The sequence below is a fragment of the Argopecten irradians genome, chromosome 9, assembly GCF_041381155.1.
Source record: "Argopecten irradians isolate NY chromosome 9, Ai_NY, whole genome shotgun sequence".
NCBI classification, from domain to species: Eukaryota; Metazoa; Mollusca; class Bivalvia; order Pectinida; family Pectinidae; genus Argopecten; species Argopecten irradians.
In genome coordinates, this window is record NC_091142.1 from 2,696,786 (window position 1) to 2,717,890 (window position 21,105).

A 21,105-nucleotide genomic window follows, 5' to 3' on the forward strand; every position below is an offset into this window, starting at 1 on the left:
ATGTAGGCCTACAGGAGCTTGACGTTTTGATAATATAATTAACATGTTAGCCTCTTTCATCACATGTAGGCCTACAGGAACTTGATGTTCTGATAATATATATAACATATTCAGCATGGTCCGAATGACAAAAAATCATACATAAAATGTTCGAAATGAGATTATTTTGGACTACTACATTTGTAGATCGATGAAAATGCCAATTTCTTTTTCATAATTCTACCGTAGAACGGCACTTAAAAAGCTGTTTCAATCTACAACAAACGTGAAGAAAACTGTTAAATGTTTAGCAATTATCCTGAGTTATATTTTATCAGCAATTAGCAATTAAAACTTACATAAACATACTCCCGATTCTCACTTGCATGGTGTGATCACTCGAGCGGAACTAATCTCTACCACCTGGCACAGTCTTACAAATGCAATCACACAAAAGCCTATAGCTACACGATCACTGTTTTTAGTGCGATTACATCTTTGGGTATGAACAATACTAGTTCTTTGAATTTTTACTCGGCAAAATAAGCTTATCACCGTGCCCATGGACACATGCATATGCGTATACTTATACTTCTTTGTGCACATTATCAGATACATTATATGACAACTGCTGTATTACAATCAATTTATGAAGGACAAAACTCTAAAGAACAGGAGGACTAAAGAACAACACAGTGTTCCAGCTAGGATTTGAAAAGGGCAGGGCGCTGGGCAAAAAAGGGGCATTTTTTTCGCGACATAAAACTTTTAGGGCATTTTATATACGACATACAGCTTATATCAGAAACAACTGTATTATATGTATATCATTGCAGCATAATCATCAATGATTCTAATATCAATACCTATATTATGGCATCAAGTAGATTGGGAGTGTTTTGTGAATTCTCCAAAATGTCGAGACATAGAAAGAAAATGTTTTGATAATAATTCGTTTAATTTTTATTTGGATTAACAGGATGCCACAAAATCGCTTTGTTTCAGTTCTGTATTTGTCTCCGTTTTCTCTGCTGATTCCTTAAGTCTTACTTCAAGAACATCTTCCATATATTTGTCTTTGCAATGTGTGTTGTCATTTACAACGTCCATTCAGTCTCGCATCAAGTAACATTTACCAAACAAGTATTATAAATTGTCACAATTTGTCTTTTAGTGATCATGTGTTTACCATTTTGTTTCAGAATGTTGAACAGGAAATAAATTTCAATAATATTTACTCTAAACTGATATTGTTATTTATAAAAAATAATGTTTAATTATATGATATTAGCCTTATCAGTAATTACCATGTTAATACATTTATTGTTTCCTTATGTTTTACAGAATGTCTACATGCAAGTATCATTTCAATTGGAACCAGTCCAGGAGAAAAATTGTGTGAACAAAATGAAAGAAATAATTTTCAACTGTGGTAGCTTAATACTGTAATGGTTTTTGATCTGAAAATAATTACTATCATCATATTCAAATTCCATATATATAATACATTTAATGTTGTAAACATTTTTGATCCAAATAATTACCATCATCATCTTCATTCCATATATACAATACACATTAGTGTTGTGATTTGTGAATTTTACTTTAATATGATTTAACCATATACTTGGTATTTGTTTGACATGTACATGCTTGAAATAAAAAGAATAAATAAAACATTAAATTTATAGCACAATATGACATTAGTTGTTAATATTTTTAGAAAACATATTTAGATTATGGTTAATAATACACTAATCATCATCTTCGGCACAATTTATTCAAAATAAATTAAATATTAATTTGCATAACACAGGTTGTCTTATGTTTTCCCTCCTTGACTATCAATCTTCTCTGATCACTATGAAAGTGGTGATTTTACCTTTTTCGGTCACCACATGAACTGCCCTTAAATCAAGTATATCCAATGCAATGAGACAACTGCATTTATTATAACGCTGTAAGGCAATTCTGCAAGATCAGCTTACATTGTTAATTTACATTGAACATATACATGCACAGTATGGTACCTTATTTATATCTCCTTTCCTATTTTCAATCTACCTTGGAATCTGGCGGAAAAAGAATGTTAATTGTCTGACAACTATTGACAAATTATTTACAGATAATATTGAAATGTGTCCAAAACTTTTGATCATTTTATATGCCGATGACACTGTTCTACAACAAATGTTAAACGGATTTGAACAATATTGTATTACATGGAAATTATAACCTAATATCAGAAAGATAAAAGATATTTCTCAATATTCTCAAAACGTAAATTGGCCCAACAACACCAGTTTATGTTATGGGATATAGAATTTTTTTGATAAGAAGGCTAGGGTATACATATCTAGGTATATTTTTTAACATTAATGGTAGCGTTTTTAAAGAAAAGGAAAAACTGCTGAATAAACAACTAAATCAGTGTCTACTATTTTTAAAAAACAAAGGAATGTATCTCTTCCTGTTGATTTTAAACTGAAAATATTTAGTCACTTGTAATGCCAGTTTTATTATACTCATCAGAAGTATGGGGATTTGAAAATACAAATATTGTAGAAAAAAATCATTTGTTATTTCCTCAAGTTAAGAAAGTGTATTAAATAATTCATGGTCTATTGCGAGCTAACAAGATACCCAATTGACATTGGAATAAAATGTAGAATGATTACGTTTTGGCATAATGTATACTTTACATGAAAATAGACCAGACGTTTTTTAAATGGCTGTAAGATGTTTAAGATATTTTATCCAGAGCTAGTTTAAATCATGTTTGGATATATCAATCAACTTGCTGTTTTACAAAAGAATAATTACAAAAATTGTTAAAAGTAGACCAATTGACCAATTCATTCAGAAATGGTATGACTATATTGATAAGTCTGCTAGAGGACTGACATATTCTATATTTAAGACATTTTGGCATAGAAAAATATGCCTCTTGTATGTCTCTGCTGCAAAACAATACTTGTTAACTGATACTTTATCCACAGGAACTTGATGAGAATAACAAGGAAAAGGTTAAAGATGCTATAAAATCATTTGGCATATAACATTGTAGGAAATATTAGAATGGGCTCCCAAGAGTTTAGTATGTGTTTCTTATTTAACACCTTGGTGTCCAAGGAATCCTCAAAAGTCCAAACTGGAAGGAACACTAGCAAAATTTATTTCTTATTGTCCAAAAAAAGTGTTGACATTAGAAATATATTCTCCAATCATTGAGACCGAGCCATTTAGTACTTTCAGTACTTTGATTTAGCATTATTAAGTCATTTATATTAGGAAATTAGTCAATGTTGTCAGAAATATCCCGATGAGATGGCCTTTGAATCCTATTAACAAATTTTCCATGACTGACCCCCAGGGGCCTTAGAGACAGGGCCAAAAGGGGTCAAATAGGCTAAAATTTCAAAAACCTTCTTCTGAAATTCTGGAACTGGTAGAATCAAAAACTCTTCATAGATTGGAAGGTCTTAATGCCCATTACAACAACTGTGAATTTCATGGCCCTTGGATCTCAGATTTTCCCCTGGGGAGGGGGTCAAATTTACTATAGTTTGTATAGGAAAAACGCATTTATGAACATTATTTGCTTAGTTGTAATAGGAAATTAGTCAATCTGGGTTAGAATTATTAGCCTGAGATAGCATTTTAATGTCATATTCAAATTGGTCCTGGCCGACCCTCAGGGGCCAAAGGGCCGGGGCCAAAAGGGGTCAAAATGGATAACATTTCAAAAATCTTTCTTCCGAATTCACAGATTTGATGAAACCAAGTACTTTTCATAGATTAAAAAGTCAAATTTATAAAATCACTGACTATAGTGGGTATATGTCTTTGTTTCATTAGATGTATAGGAACTCAGGTGACCGTTAAGGCCCATGGGTCTCTTGTTAAAAATTTTGGCTCTGACTCCCCAGAGGCAGGAGTGGCAGGGCCCAATATGGGAAATAGAGGTAAATCCTTTAAATTGCTACTAGTCTTAGAGTTCTGCATGGATTTAAAGGAAATTTGGCTAGAAACATCCTTAGGGGAAAGGGGTTTGTTTTAAACCTGTTTAAGTTGACCCTGTCTGTTTTAGAACCTGTTGAAGTTGACTCTGTCTGTTTTAGAACCTGTTGAAATTAACCCTGTCTGTTTTTGAATCTGTTTATGTTGATCCTGTTTTAGAAACTGTTTATATTGACCCTGTCTGTTTTAGAAACTGTTTAAGTTGATCCTGTCTGTTTTAGAACCTGTTAATATTGACCCTGTCTGTTTTAGAACCTGTTTAAGTGGACTGTCTGTTTTAGAACCTGTTCAAGTTGACCCTGTCTGTTTTAGAACCTGTTTAAGTTGATCCTGTCTGTTTTAGATCCTGTTTAAGTTAACTCTGTCTGTTTTAGAACCTGTTTATGTTAACTGTCTGTGTTAGAACCTGTTGAAGTTGACCCTGTCTGTTTTAGAACCTATTTAAGTTGACTGTTTGTTTTAGAATCTGTTTAAGTTGACTGTCTGTTTTAGAACCTGTTGAAGTTGACCCAGTCTGTTTTAGAACCTGTTGAAGTTAACCCTGTCTGTTTTAGAACCTGTTAATGTTTACCCTGTCTGTTTTAGAACCTGTTTAAGTTGACCCTGTCTGTTTAAGACCCTGTTTGAGTTGACTGTCTGTTTTAGAACCTGTTAATGTTGACCCTGTCTGTTTTAGAACCTGTTTAAGTTGACCCTGTCTGTTTTAGAACCTGTTTATGTTGACCCTGTCTGTTTTAGAACCTGTTTAAGTTAACCATGTCTGTTTTAGAACCTGTTTATGTTGACCCTGTCTGTTTTAGAAACTGTTGAAGTTGACCCTGTCTGTTTTAGAACCTGTTTATGTTGACTGTCTGTTTTAGAATCTGTTTAAGTTGACCCTGTCTGTTTTAGAAGTTTTAGAACCTGTTTATGTTGACCCTGTCTGTTTTAGAAACTGTTGAAGTTGACCCTGTCTGTTTTAGAACCTGTTTATGTTGACTGTCTGTTTTAGAATCTGTTTAAGTTGACCCTGTCTGTTTTAGAACCTATTTAATTTGACCCTGTTTGTTTTAGAACCTGTTTAAGTAGACCCTGTCTGTTTTAGAACCTGTTTATGTTGACCCTGTCTGTTTTAGAACCTGTTTATGTTGACCCTGTCTGTTTTAGAACCTGTTTAAGTTGACCCTGTCTGTTTTAGAACCTGTTTAAGTTGACCCTGTCTGTTTTAGAACCTGTTTATGTTGACCCTGTCTGTTTTAGAACCTGTTTAAGTTGACCCTGTCTGTTTTAGAACCTGTTTATGTTGACCCTGTCTGTTTTAGAAACTGTTTATGTTGACCCTGTCTGTTTTAGAAACTGTTGAAGTTGACCCTGTCTGTTTTAGAAACTGTTGAAGTTGACCCTGTCTGTTTTAGAAGAACCTGTTTAAGTTGACCCTGTCTGTTTTAGAACCTGTTTATGTTGACCCTGTCTGTTTTGGAACCTGTTTATGTTGACCCTGTCTGTTTTAGAACCTGTTTAAGTTGACCCTGTCTGTTTTTTAACCTGTTTAAGTTGACCCTGTCTGTTTAAGAACCTGTTTAAGTTGACCCTGTCTGTTTAAGAACCTGTATATGTTGACCCTGTCTGTTTTAGAACCTGTTTAAGTTGACTGTCCTTTTTAGAACCTGTTTAAGTTGACCCTGTCTGTTTTAGAACCTGTTTAAGTTGACCCTGTCTGTTTTAGAACCTGTTTAAGTTGATCCTGTCTGTTTTAGAAACTGTTGAAATTGACCCTGTCTGTTTTAGAACCTGTTAATGTTGACCCTGTCTGTTTTAAGAACCCGTTTAAGTTGACCCTGCCTGTTTTAGAACCTGTTTAAGTTGACCCTGTCTGTTTTAGAACCTGTTTAAGTTGATCCTGTCTGTTTTAGAAACTGTTGAAATTGACCCTGTCTGTTTTAGAACCTGTTTATGTTGACCCTGTCTGTTTTAGAACCTGTTTAAGTTGACCCTGCCTGTTTTAGAACCTGTTTAAGTTGACCCTGCCTGTTTTAGAAACTGTTGAAGTTGACCCTCTCTGTTTTAGATCCTGTTTAAGTTGACCCTGTCTGTTTTAGAACCTGTTTGAGTTGACGCTGTCTGTTTTAGAACCTGTTTAAGTTAACCATGTCTGTTTTAGAAACTGTTTATGTTGACCCTGTCTGTTTAAGAAACTGTTGAAGTTGACCCTGTCTGTTTAAGAACCTGTTGAAGTTGTCTGTCTGTTTAAGAACCTGTTGAAGTTGACCCTGTCTGTTTTAGAACCTGTTTAAGTTGACCCTGTCTGTTTAGGAACCTGTTTAAGTTGACCCTGTCTGTTTTAGAAACTGTTGAAGTTGACCCTGTCTGTTTTTGGAACCTGTTTAAGTTGACCCTGTCTGTTTTAGAACCTGTTTAAGTTGACCCTGTCTGTTTTAGAACCTGTTAATGTTGACCCTGTCTGTTTTAGAACCTGTTTATGTTGACCCTGTCTGTTTTAGAACCTGTTTAAGTTGACCCTGCCTGTTTTAGAACCTGTTTAAGTTGACCCTGCCTGTTTTAGAAACTGTTGAAGTTGACCCTCTCTGTTTTAGATCCTGTTTAAGTTGACCCTGTCTGTTTAAGAACCTGTTTAAGTTAACCCTGTCTGTTTTAGAACCTGTTTATGTTGACCCTGTCTGTTTTAGAACCTGTTGAAGTTGACCCTGTCTGTTTTAGAACCTATTTAAGTTGACCCTGTCTGTTTTAGAAACTATTGAAGTTGACCCTGTCTGTTTTTGGAACCTGTTTAAGTTGACCCTGTCTGTTTTAGAACCTGTTAATGTTGACCCTGTCTGTTTTAGAACCTGTTTATGTTGACCCTGTCTGTTTTAGAACCTGTTTAAGTTGACCCTGCCTGTTTAAGAACCTGTTTAAGTTGACCCTGCCTGTTTTAGAAACTGTTGAAGTTGACCCTCTCTCTTTTAGATCCTGTTTAAGTTGACCCTGTCTGTTTTAGAACCTGTTTGAGTTGACGCTGTCTGTTTTAGAACCTGTTTAAGTTAACCATGTCTGTTTTAGAAACTGTTTATGTTGACCCTGTCTGTTTAAGAAACTGTTGAAGTTGACCCTGTCTGTTTAAGAACCTGTTTATGTTGACCCTGTCTGTTTAAGAACCTGTTGAAGTTGACTGTCTGTTTAAGAACCTGTTTAAGTTGACCCTGTCTGTTTTAGAACCTGTTTAAGTTGACCCTGTCTGTTTAAGAACCTGTTTATGTTGACCCTGTCTGTTTAAGAACCTGTTGAAGTTGACTGTCTGTTTAAGAACCTGTTGAAGTTGACCCTGTCTGTTTTAGAACCTGTTTAAGTTGACCCTGTCTGTTTAAGAACCTGTTTAAGTTGACTGTCTGTTTTAGAACCTGTTTAAGTTAACCCTGTCTGTTTTAGAACCTGTTTGCCCAGAGAGATGAGAGACACTCGTCCATATTTAAGAAGCGGCGCTGTTTCCTGTGGAATAATCAGTACTTCCACTTAGATATGTTTGAAGACTCCTGCCCACCCGAGTAAGTATACTGTTCTTATTACCTTTTTTCACCATGTATCGTCTTCCCACCCAAGTAAGTATATCTTTCATTAAGATATTTGTGTCTTCAATAGTTGGCAAACACCTGGACAGTTGATCCCTTTGTTCATATGATGTCACAGGTTAGGCACATTGGTCCAACTGACTGTACACAGAGAACGGTAGGAAACAGAAATATGCAAAAGAGTTATGTCCCATATCGAAAGATACATACTTTTGCTGAATTGATAAATGCTCTTAATGAGTGTCGGAGATAGTATGGTGACACAGGCCTTGAAAAGTCCTTGAAAAATATATTTGTCCTAAAATGACATTCAATCCCTCATTAAAAATTTGCATTTATATGTAAAATGAACAAGTAATTTGATCAAACTTGCCAAGGAGGGAGTAGCATGTCTGTCAACCGTCCATCAACTTTTCCTTTAAATCACTTTTAGTCATAGAGTGCTACTTGGAATTTCACCAAATTTGGCCTGAAACATCCTTGGGGGAAGATTAAGATAGTTTGTATAAATTTTGCTCTGACCCTCCAGGGGTAGGAGGGGCGGGGCCTGATTGGGGAAATAGAATTAAATGAAAATCAGCGTTATTCTACGTTAATTAATGGAGATCTTGCCCTTTGCACTAATAATTATTTTTGGTCCTTGTGAACATGATAGCTTGAGTCAATATGAACCGAGCTTAATGAAACTTTGCATGTAGACCTATTAGATCCTAATTTGTGGGGAAAAATCTGTTGGCTAGTAAATGACATAACTAATTTGTATCAAATATCAAGTGACCGTTAAAGCCCATGGGCCTCTTGTCAGATTTTTAGCCCACCATAATCAGATGGTGTGCTTTCCAAATCGCCGATAGGCAGCCATCTTGGATTTTGATAATTACTAAAGGTTACAAAGCAGATAAAAGATCCATTATCATATGACATAGATCATGCTTTGGTGGTCGCCTGAAGATAACTCTCGTCTTCTCTTGTTTTTGTTCACCTAGTTTATTAATGTATTTGTTGACAGGTGTAAGGGCCTTATACTCCTGGAGACCTACACAACAAAAACCGGCGATGATCTCCAGCTTCCCGATTTTCTGGAGATAGAGAAGGAAGTCACTAACAATCCAAAGTTCTCCATGTTTAATTTGTCACTTAAGGATCCTGCCCAATTTAAACGTGAACATCTTAGTTCTGTTACCAGTGACGATGGACTTTAACCAATTCTTTGTTATATATATACATGTACAATATCAGTTACAGCGGAGATCACTCTGTTGTATATACAATAACACACATAAGTTACAGGGGAGATCACTCTGTTGTATAAACAATAACACACATAAGTTACAGGGGAGGTCATTCTGTTGTATAAACAATAACACACATAAGTTACAGGGGAGGTCATTCTGTTGTATAAACAATAACAACACATAAGTTACAGGGGAGGTCATCTGTTGTATAAACAATAACACACATAAGTTACAGGGGAGGTCATTCTGTTGTATAAACAATAACACACATAAGTTACAGGGAACATCTGTTGTATAAACAATAACACACATAAGTTACAGGGGAGATCACTCTGTTGTATAAACAATAACACACATAAGTTACAGGGGAGGTCATTCTGTTGTATAACAAAACAATAGAGGTTGTATAAAACAATAAACACATAAGTTACAGGGGAGATCACTCTGTTGTATATACAATAACACACATAAGTTACAGGGGAGATCACTCTGTTGTATAAACAATAACACACATAAGTTACAGGGGAGATCACTCTGTTGTATATACAATAACACACATAAGTTACAGGGGAGATCACTCTGTTGTATATACAATAACACACATAAGTTACAGGGGAGGTCATTCTGTTGTATAAACAATAACACACATAAGTTACAGGGGAGATCACTCTGTTGTATATACAATAACACACATAAGTTACAGGGGAGATCACTCTGTTGTATATAAAATAACACACATAAGTTACAGGGGAGGTCATTCTGTTGTATAAACAATAACACACATAAGTTACAGGGGAGGTCATTCTGTTGTATAAACAATAACACACATAAGTTACAGGGGAGGTCATTCTGTTGTATAAACAATAACACACATAAGTTACAGGGGAGATCACTGTTATATATACAATATCAGACATAAGTTACAGGGGAGATCACTCTGTTATACAATAACAGACGTAAGTTACAGGGGAGATCACTCTGTTGTAGCAAGGTAAATAACTATCTATGTCGTGTGCAGATGAGTGTAACATTCCCGCTCAACAGTTATCTGGTAATACTCAATGTAACAGTATGTTTTGTCTAGAGAATTCCATTCCCTCTGCCTGATTATTGTTCTTGTTTTGGTTAAAATCCTAAAAGGTATGATGTAATCTAGATTCAGTCAAGTAATCAAATAAAATCCTATGTCCTACAGGGTTTTTGCCAGGCCTTTGTAGGCTCTGGTAGAAAAACCCATTCCTAATTGAAAAATAACACTTTATTTTCTCAAATTCAGTCAGCATTTTCCCAATTGCAGTAAAGTTGACTTAAAATCCCAAATGATAACCTGAGGCATCAGTAAAATTAATATCTTGAAGGTGAAGATCTTAAAATGTCATTGAAAGAAAAAAGTAAGCCTTCTTTGTAATTTTTATTTCTCCACTTTGATATTATTTCAAGAAATTGTGAAGAAAATTTCTTGGTGATATTTTTCCAAAATAGCTGGCAAAAACCCTGTCCTACCACTTTAAAGATATTATTTTATGGTAATATCCTGAGTAAATATTCTACCACTTTAAAGATACTGTTTTATTTTAACATCCTGAGTAAATATTCTACCACTTTAAAGATACTGTTTTATTTTAATATCCTGAGTAAATATTCTACCACTTTAAAGATACTGTTTTATTTTAATATCCTGAGTAATTATTCTACCACTTTAAAGATACTGTTTTATTTTAATATCCTGAGTAATTATTCCTTTTCTCTGAGATTTTAATGCATTTACATAATTATATCATAAATTACCTCATGAAAATGATGTCAATGTGTTGCCCTGGGGGTTCTCTCAGCTAGAGAGAACTTCTCTTTGATCAGTTGAGCATTAGACTAGTAAGCCTGAGGTCCCAGGTTTGTTCCTTGGTGGAGAAGGCAGGCATTTATAAAATCATATTACATTTGCTACAACAAAGTATTTCTTATTTTTGTCCAATCATGAGTCAGAACAAAGAACTTTTTTATATACCATTGTAGGTAAAACTTATAAAAAATATACCGCTTTAGGCTGACTAAATCTATATAACAAAATATACCGCTTTAGGCTGTCTAAATCTGTATACCAAAATATACTGCTTTAGGCTGTCTAAAACTGTATACCAAAATATACCGCTTTAGGCTGTCTAAATCTGTATAACAAAATATATCGCTTTAGGCTGTCTAAAACTGTTTACCAAAATATACCAATTATTACTTCACCTGTCCAAAAAGAGCTGCTAATGCCATGGCATGGTGTCTGGTGTCAGGCTGATGTAACTTTTTCACTTTTAACTTCTCCACAAGAATTAGAGACCTGATACCATTATTTTTCTCTTTATATTTTCTGTTTTCAATGTGTGTTTAGTTTGTGTAAGGTTTGGTGACAGCTTTAGTCTATCAATGCAAATGTATTTTTTATGTTTAAATCCTATTAAAGCTTTTATTGTTGGTGTATCATGGTAACTAAGGCTTTTGAAATCACTTATTTTAGCTCAGCTGCCGAAAGGATGGTATAGCACGAAAGAATGGTACAGCACGGTACAGCGTTCCTTGTCAACTTATCCCTTTCTACTCAAAAACCCAGAGATATAATATTGCACCTGTAACCTGTTGTGACAAAGTGGTTCAAATTTTGTTCAAAGGAATGGCCTTGACCTTCATTCAAGGTCACAGGGGTAAAAAATGCTGAGATCTTTTGACAGACTTATTGTCAATAACTAAAAGGACTAGAGACCAGATATTGGATCTTTGACATGCTGGAATAAAGGGCTACACAGTTTGTTCACACAAATGACCTTGAACATCCGAGATCACATGGATCAAAATGCCTAAAACCAAGAGGTCTAGAGACCTGATATTAGACCTGTAACATGATGGAATGAAGGGCTATCAAGTTTGTTTAAATGAATGATCTTAACCTCCATCAAAGGTCACACAGGTCAAAATGGCAATAATCTTTTAAAGCTTTTGACCCTGTTTAAACTAGTGATATTTTGTATGCTGTCACTTCTTAGATGTACATGAACATAAATAAGTTGTAAAAAAGGTGTGTACGCATCCATCCTAACCTTAGGTATTACTGTTGGCTCATAGATTCTTGTGTTGTTTGTAAATTTTGGCAAAATATTAAAAACGATGTACATTTCAATTTAGTAAGTCCACAGGGTTCGGCACATATTTCTGTCTTTAAATAACAATGCCATTATGTTTACTAGTGTCTAAAGTATGTACTAAAAACACTTTTTTGACCGGATTTGACTTTACAAAGGCATACACATTGTAACGTAGGACAAGTGGACAAGTTCAGTTGGTGGAATTGAAAATAAGAACTCTAATAAATTCAACAAAAAAACATTTACTAATACTATGTTTAGATACAAATTCACACTAACACCCATTCACCCTCGCTAGAACACTCATTCACTAGCAATGAAGGTTCAATACAGTTTACAGCATAGTCTCTGCACAGGTACACCATATATTTAAGGCACAACGACACAGGGACTCCACACGACGTCGACCGTTACCTCCTAAACCGCAGCCCAGTTCTACACAGCGCACATCACTCGCACGTGTCATACAATGGGTGTCCGTTTATGGGCCCTCCTCTGAACACTTCCCTGCAGATAAGTATATATATATATATTAAAACCAGCTACTAGCTAATCCTACAAGCTACACTGTTTCATGATATCTTGGAATAATACCAGAATGTCCAATCACTGGAGCTGATCATTCCACCAACATATATAGGATGGGCTAACATCTTTACCTTGACCCGCTTGTTCATACCATCAAACTTCCAACTGGTCCTGTTGCAGGTATACACAAGCACTTCACTCTGTCATGGAAAGCATTAAAACACAACAATCATACGTGGCAACTACACACCAAACATTTATACTCAATGTAATTAACCAAATTAGCTATTTAAGCACTACAACCTATAATTACCAAATAATATATGCATAAATATTACTAATAATCCATCCAATAACATATTCCAAACACGTGTCGGTCCATATTAATGCCTACAGGAATATCCTACAATAATGTGTATATATGGTGGCCACTGTGGCCTTCCGTACATTTTTACACGGCCTGGGAGGTGGAACCAAATGGGTCCAATTTGGCTACATGCATAAGAATGACTGCTTCTCTGGAACTAAGCATTGGATAGCACTCATATTGCATTAGTAGCATCGTTATAGGGTAGGGATTCAAAATGATACAAACATATATATCACAGAGAGTAACGCTGATCCTAGGTTCAAATGGCTGCAGGTAATTTCAGGTCAACTTCAGGTCAATTTCAGGTGAAATTTTTCGGGTAAAATTTACCTGAAAAGAGCAAAAAAGTCATTTCAGGTCAAAATCTCGACCTGAAATTGACCTGAATTTCACATGAAGAATTTTTCACGTCAATTGACCTGAAAAAATCTTCATGTAAAATTGACCTCAATTTCAGGTGAATTTCAGTTTGTATTAATCTTGCCTCTGCACACAAACCCCCTCTTGGCTGTCAGAAGGGATGGGCCCAATAGGGGGATAAGTAAGCTGTTGAGAATATAAACACTTAATCTGTATTCAGAACTTTTTTTTGGCATAATATACCCAGTGAGCGATATACACCCTCTGGGCCTTTTGAATAATATATGATTACCATTTACATATACATATGTACAGAGATTATAAGACAGTAAGCTGTGATCTGAGTGAGGAAGTGTTCACGTGCAGCTATTCGGTGGGTTTTTTCGGCAGCTGCAACTAGCCGTGAAGATGTGAATCATGTAGATGTTTTGTTTATCCTTAATGTAACTAGTAATGTGTAAAGTGTGTGATGTTACTAGTGAAAACTGTCTTACTGTATTATCCATGTCTACATGTAAACCATTAAGAGATAATAAATTATATCACTTAGATATTATTGTGGATGTTGTTATCAATAATATTGTCTTCTGTCTGCCATTGTGAGGAGTGCATCCAAAGGAATTCTCTCTTTTTAGCCCACCATCATTAGATGGTGGGTTTTAGCCCACCATCATTACCGCTATTTCTCAGAAAGTACTGAAGGGATCTCTCTCAAATTTCACATGTAGATTCCCCTAGGGCCCTAGTTGTGCATATTGCATTTTGGGACGGATCGGTCAACAAGATGGCCACCAGGCCGCCATCTTGGATTTTGATAGTGTAAGTTTGTTACCGCTATTTCTCAGAAAATACTGAAGGGATATGTTTCAAATTTCATGTGCAGGTTCCCTTTGGTCCCTAGTTATGCATGTTACATTTTGGGACCGATCGGTCAACAAGATGGCCGACAGGCCACCATTTTGAATTTTGATAATTGAAGTTTGTTAACGCTATTTCTCAGAAAGTACTAAAGTGATCTGTCTCAAATTTTATATGTAGGTTCTCCTAGGACCTGCATATTGCATTTGGGACCGATCGGTGAACAAGATGGCCAACAGGTTTTTAGGTCATCTGACCCGAAGGGTCAGGATGACCTATTGTCATCATGCACCGTCCGTCGTCGTGCGCCGTGCGCCGTGCGCCGTCCGCCGTGCGCCGTGCGCCGTGCGTAAACTTTTTATTCAAACGACTTCTTCTCAAGAACCAGAAGGCCCAGGGTACTCATATTTGGCGTGTAGGTTGCTGGGATGGAGGGCTACCAAGTTTGTTCAAATGAATGACCTTGACCTTCATTCAAGGTCACAGGGGTCAAAAAGGCTAAAATTTTTAAACAACTTCTTCTCAAGAACCAGAAGGCCCAGGGTACTGATATTTGCCCTGTAGGATGCTGGGATGAAGGGCTACCAAGTTTGTTCGAATAAATGACCTTGACCTTCATTCAAGGTCACGAGGGTCAAATAGGCTAAAATCCTTTAAACAACTTCTTGTGAATAACTAAGAGGCCTAGAGACCTGATATTAGGCCTGTGGCATGCTGGGATGAAGGGCTACCAAAATTGTTCAAATAAATGACCTTGACCTTCATTCAAGGTCACAAGGGTCAAATAGGCTAAAATCTTTAAACAACTTCTTCTCAAGAACCAGAAGGCCCAGGGTACTGATATTGGGCCTGTGACATGCTTGGATGAAGGGCTACCAAGTTTGTTCAAATGAATGACCTTGACCTTCAATCAAGATCACAGGGGTCAAAAAGGCCAAAATCTTTAAACAACTTCTTCTCAAGAACCAGAAGGCCCAGGGTACTGATATTTGCCCTGTAGGATGCTGGGATGAAGGGCTACCAAGTTTGTTCAAATAAATGACCTTGACCTTCATTCAAGGTCACACTGGTCAAATGGGCTAAAATCCTTTAAATAACTTCTTGTGAATAACTAAGAGGCCTAGAGACCTGATATTAGGCCTGTGGCATGCTGGAATGAAGGGCTACCAAGTTTGTTCAAATAAATGACATTGACCTTCATTCAAGGTCACGAGGGTCAAATAGGCTAAAATCTTTAAACAACTTCTTGTGAATAACTAAGAGGCCTAGAGACCTGATATTAGGCCTGTGGCATGCTGGAATGAAGGGCTACCAAGTTTGTTCAAATAAATGACATTGACCTTCATTCAAGGTCACGAGGGTCAAATAGGCTAAAATCTTTAAACAACTTCTTCTCAAGAACCAGAAGGCCCAGGGTACTGATATTTGCCCTGTAGGATGCTGGGATGAAGGGCTACCAAGTTTGTTCAAATAAATGACCTTGACCTTCATTCAAGGTCACGAGGGTCAAAAAGGCTAAAATCTTTAAACAACTTCTTCTCAAGAACCAGAAGGCCCAGGGTACTGATATTTGCCCTGTAGGATGCTGGGATGAAGGGCTACCAAGTTTGTTCAAATAAATGACCTTGACCTTCATTCAAGGTCACGAGGGTCAAATAGGCTAAAATCTTTAAACGACTTCTTCTCAAGAACCAGAAGGCCCAGGGTACTCATATTGGGACTGTGACATGCTTGGATGAAGGGCTACCAAGTTTGTTCGAATAAATGACCTTGACCTTCATTCAAGGTCACAGGGGTCAAATAGGCTAAAATCTTTAAACAACTTCTTGTGAATAACTAAGAGGCATAGAGACCTGATATTAGGCCTGTGGGATGAAGGGCTACCAAGTTTGTTCAAATAAATGACATTGACCTTCATTCAAGGTCACGAGGGTCAAATAGGCTAAAATCTTTAAACAACTTCTTGTGAATAACTAAGAGGCATAGAGACCTGATATTAGGCCTGTGGCATGCTGGAATGAAGGGCTACCAAGTTTGTTCAAATAAATTACATTGACCTTCATTCAAGGTCACGAGGGTCAAATAGGCTAAAATCTTTAAACAACTTCTTCTCAAGAACCAGAAGGCCCAGGGTACTGATATTTGCCCTGTAGGATGCTGGGATGAAGGGCTACCAAATTTGTTCAAATAAATGACATTGACCTTCATTCAAGGTCACGAGGGTCAAATAGGCTAAAATCTTTAAACAACTTCTTCTCAAGAACCAGAAGGCCCAGGGTACTGATATTTGCCCTGTAGGATGCTGGGATGAAGGGCTACCAAGTTTGTTCAAATAAATGACCTTGACCTTCATTCAAGGTCACGAGGGTCAAAAAGGCTAAAATCTTTAAACAACTTCTTCTCAAGAACCAGAAGGCCCAGGGTACTGATATTTGCCCTGTAGGATGCTGGGATGAAGGGCTACCAAGTTTGTTCAAATAAATGACCTTGACCTTCATTCAAGGTCACGAGGGTCAAATAGGCTAAAATCTTTAAACAACTTCTTCTCAAGAACCAGAAGGCCCAGGGTACTCATATTGGGACTGTGACATGCTGGGATGAAGGGCTACCAAGTTTGTTCGAATAAATGACCTTGACCTTCATTCAAGGTCACAGGGGTCAAATAGGCTAAAATCCTTTAAATAACTTCTTGTGAATAACTAAGAGGCCTATAGACCTGATATTAGGCCTGTGGGATGAAGGGCTACCAAGTTTGTTCAAATAAATGACATTGACCTTCATTCAAGGTCACGAGGGTCAAATAGGCTAAAATCTTTAAACAACTTCTTGTGAATAACTAAGAGGCCTAGAGACCTGATATTAGGCCTGTGGCATGCTGGAATGAAGGGCTACCAAGTTTGTTCAAATAAATTACATTGACCTTCATTCAAGGTCACGAGGGTCAAATAGGCTTAAAATCTTTAAACAACTTCTTCTCAAGAACCAGAAGGCCCAGGGTACTGATATTTGCCCTGTAGGATGCTGGGATGAAGGGCTACCAAGTTTGTTCAAATAAATGACCTTGACCTTCATTCAAGGTCACGAGGGTCAAAAAGGCTAAAATCTTTAAACAACTTCTTCTCAAGAACCAGAAGGCCAGGGTACTGATATTTGCCCTGTAGGATGCTGGGATGAAGGGCTACCAAGTTTGTTCAAATAAATGACCTTGACCTTCATTCAAGGTCACGAGGGTCAAATAGGCTAAAATCTTTAAACGACTTCTTCTCAAGAACCAGAAGGCCCAGGGTACTCATATTGGGACTGTGACATGCTTGGATGAAGGGCTACCAAGTTTGTTCGAATAAATGACCTTGACCTTCATTAAAGGTCACAGGGGTCAAATAGGCTAAAATCCTTTAAATAACTTCTTGTGAATAACTAAGAGGCCTATAGACCTGATATTAGGCCTGTGGGATGAAGGGCTACCAAGTTTGTTCAAATAAATGACATTGACCTTCGTTCAAGACACCATCAATCTCCGACAATTTACACTATACACCAAAACTCCAACAACAGGTGGCCGCCCATCAGGTGGTGTGGCGGTGGCGGTGCATAAAAACGTCCCTCACAGACACATTCAGCTAAATACCACCTTACAAGCTGTTGCTATAAGCGCAACTCTTCACCGAAAAATAACAGTCTGTTCTATATATTTACCTCCAAATACTCCATTTAGTTGTGATGAACTGAGTAACATTGTATCACAACTACCAGTGCCATATATTATCATGGGTGACTTTAACGGTCATAATAGCCTCTGGGGCTCCCCAGGCACTGACGATAGAGGTAGACGTATCGAAGATTTTATTAATAAAAACAGCTTATGTCTTTATAACACCAATGCCCCAACATATTTACACCCTGCCTCTGGCTCGCTTACCCACATTGATCTATCGTTGTGCCATCCATCAATTCTTCTGGATTATGATTGGATGGTCAACGATGATCTTTGTGGGAGCGATCACTTCCCAATTATACTTAAAAACATAGGGTCACCAAAACTTGAGGAGCCTATTCCTCGTTGGAATCTACATAAGGCAGACTGGGTTCAATTTAAAAATTTGTGCGCAGAGGAGCTCATCGAGGATAAATTTTTGAACCTCGATGACCCCATTAAAATTTTCACAGAAGCGCTCACTTCTATCGCTACAAAAACCATACCAAAATCCGTGCCAAAACCTACAAAGTTTCGTCTTTCAAATGATTCATTTATCAATAGATCTGGTAGAAATTCCGCTCTGAGGCGGTACTTGGCTTCGCCAACCGTCTCAAACTATAACAATTTTAAAATTTGGAGAGCAAAAGCTCGAAGGTCTATCAAATCCGACAAGAAAAGTACTTGGAAAGAGTACGTCTCAAAAATTAATTCCAATACATCCTCGAAGAAAGTTTGGGAAATGATTGGTAAAATCAGTGGGAAAAGAAAAGCGACACCATCCTCCCACCTCATTAACAAAAATAAAATATTTTCTTCAAAATCCGAAATAGCTGACGCCTTTGCCAAAAATTTTGCTAAAAATTCATCCAGCAAAAATCATTCCAAAAAATTTCAAAAATTTAAAAAAGAAAAGGAAAAGAGACGTCTTAATTTTAAATCCTCCAATAGTGAAAGTTACAATAGGCCTTTCGAGATACCAGAATTGCTCGAGTCCCTTGAGAAATCAAAGGACTCGGCAGCTGGACCAGACGAAATTCCATATATGTTTTTAAAACAATTACCAGAATCTTCACTAAAATGTCTTTTAACTATATTTAATAAAGTTTACTCTTCTGGCAAAATTCCCGAGTCTTGGAAGGAATCTACTATTATACCCCTTCCGAAGCCCGGGAAAGATGCTACTGATGCCAATAACTATCGTCCTATTTCATTGACGAGTTGTATTTGTAAAACTTTAGAACGTATGATAAATACGAGATTAGTTTGGTTCCTGGAATCAAACAATATTTTAAGTCCTCTGCAAAGCGGCTTTAGAAACCGCAGGGGAACGGTAGACCACTTAGTTAGACTAGAAACATTTATACGAGAAGCATTTGCCAAGAAAGAACATCTTGTGGCCGTATTCTTTGACCTTGAAAAGGCATACGACACAACTTGGCAATATGGAATCATGAACGATCTCCATGATATCGGTATACGTGGTAATTTGCCAAAGTTTATTTCAAATTTTATATCTGACAGGCATTTCAAAGTGCGAACGGGTTCCACTTATTCAGAAACAGAAACACAGGAGATGGGCGTCCCTCAGGGTGGTATCCTGTCCGTCACACTTTTTGGACTAAAAATTAACAGCATAACTAAATGTCTTGGCCAATCTACGGAAGGGTCTCTATTTGTGGATGATTTCTTGATCTGTTACAGATCAAAAAACATGCACACTATAGAACGACAACTACAACAATGTTTAGGCAAATTACAAAATTGGGCTGACGAAAATGGCTTTAGATTTTCAAGATCAAAAACTGTCTGTATGCACTTCTGTCAAAAACGAAAACCGCACAATGATCCTGACCTCACACTCGATGGAATTAAAATTCCAGTAGTTGAACAAACTAAATTTCTTGGACTAATATTTGATTCGAAACTGTCCTTTGTTCCACATATCAAACATCTGAAGGATAAGTGCTCGAAGGCGCTGAACATTCTACGAGTTCTTTCCCATTCTGATTGGGGTGCAGACCGTGAAATGCTTCTACGTATCTATCGGGCACTTATTAGATCAAAACTTGACTACGGCTCTATTGTCTATGGATCGGCTCGCAGCTCCTATCTACAGATGCTTGACCCTATACAGAATCAGGGACTGCGTCTCGCACTTGGAGCTTTTCGAACAATACCTGTGAAGAGTCTCCATGTGGAAGCTAATGAGCCATCTCTAGACGATCGACGAAAGAAATTATCCTTACAGTATGCTGCTCAACTGAAATCCAATCCCAAAAACCCCGCATTCGTTCTTGTATTTAATCCACAACACCAGGACATATTCAGACAAAATCAAAAGCTCATACCAACATTTGGCATCAGAATTTCAAAGTTTTTGCAGGAACTAAATATAAATTTCGACACCATTGACGAGTACACCATATCGGATGTACCACCATGGCTCATTCAAACACCTGATATCAATTTATCTTTGCATGAGAGGGCAAAGTCCAGTGCATTACCCGAAGAACATAAATCCTCCTTTCGGGAGTGCATCAGGACTTTCCCTGATCATGTTAAGATCTATACTGACGGCTCAAAAGATGGTGATAAAGTTGCGGCAGCATGCTGTACATCTAATCACGGTTCCTCTATCCGACTTCCAGATGTTGCTTCCATTTTCTCTGCGAAAGCTTGTGCTATCGGTCTGGCTCTTGACCACATCGAAGAACACCGTATTGAAAAGGCAATCATCTGTTCAGACTCTCTTTCGGTTCTTCAGGCTTTGAAATCAAGAAGCCCTAGAAATACTCTAATCCAAAATATTTTAATCCGAACATTTCGATTATCTTCTAAAACTCAAATTACTTATCTCTGGATTCCCAGTCATGTGGGTATAAAGGGGAATGAACAGGCTGATAAAGCAGCTAAGACTGCTCTTCGCCTAGCACAAACACATTTGAAACTACCATACACCGACATCAAACCTTCAATTCAGTCAGCCATCAAACACCATTGGCAACAAAGGTGGTCTACCGAAACAAACAATAAACTGTTTAAAATTCAACCTACACTTAATCCTAAACTGTCCAGTCGGAGAGACCGCAGAGAGGAAGTTGTTCTCTCTCGGCTCCGAACTGGACACACATATTTTACACATTCCTATCTATTGAGAGGGGAGGATCCTCCTACATGCCATGCATGTGATTCTCCTCTCACAGTGGAGCATATTTTATTGCATTGTATTGATTTTAAACACATACGAGATAAATACTACGATGTCTCCGACATGTACACTTTGTTTCATGCCGTGAGACATAATCGTATTTTTAATTATCTCAAAGAGATCGGTATTTTAAGCAAAATATGAACGTTTTCTCATCATACATCGTATCAACTCAAC

The 21,105-nt window shown here is 37.2% G+C and overlaps 1 protein-coding gene across 1 annotated transcript in view; it reads left to right on the plus strand.

Annotated features, from left to right (window-relative positions):
• The window catches only part of LOC138331091 (TRPL translocation defect protein 14-like), a 69,211-nt gene extending 55,495 nt beyond the window's left edge, over nucleotides 1-13,716 (plus strand). Inside the window, exons 11-13 of the mRNA XM_069278549.1 lie at nucleotides 7,405-7,520; nucleotides 8,554-9,019; nucleotides 9,218-13,716. Of these exons, the coding sequence (XP_069134650.1) occupies nucleotides 7,405-7,520; nucleotides 8,554-8,746 (309 nt within the window). The 3' untranslated portion in view covers nucleotides 8,747-9,019; nucleotides 9,218-13,716. The remainder of the gene's footprint in view (nucleotides 1-7,404; nucleotides 7,521-8,553; nucleotides 9,020-9,217) is intronic.
• The last annotated feature ends 7,389 nt before the right edge of the window (nucleotides 13,717-21,105 follow it).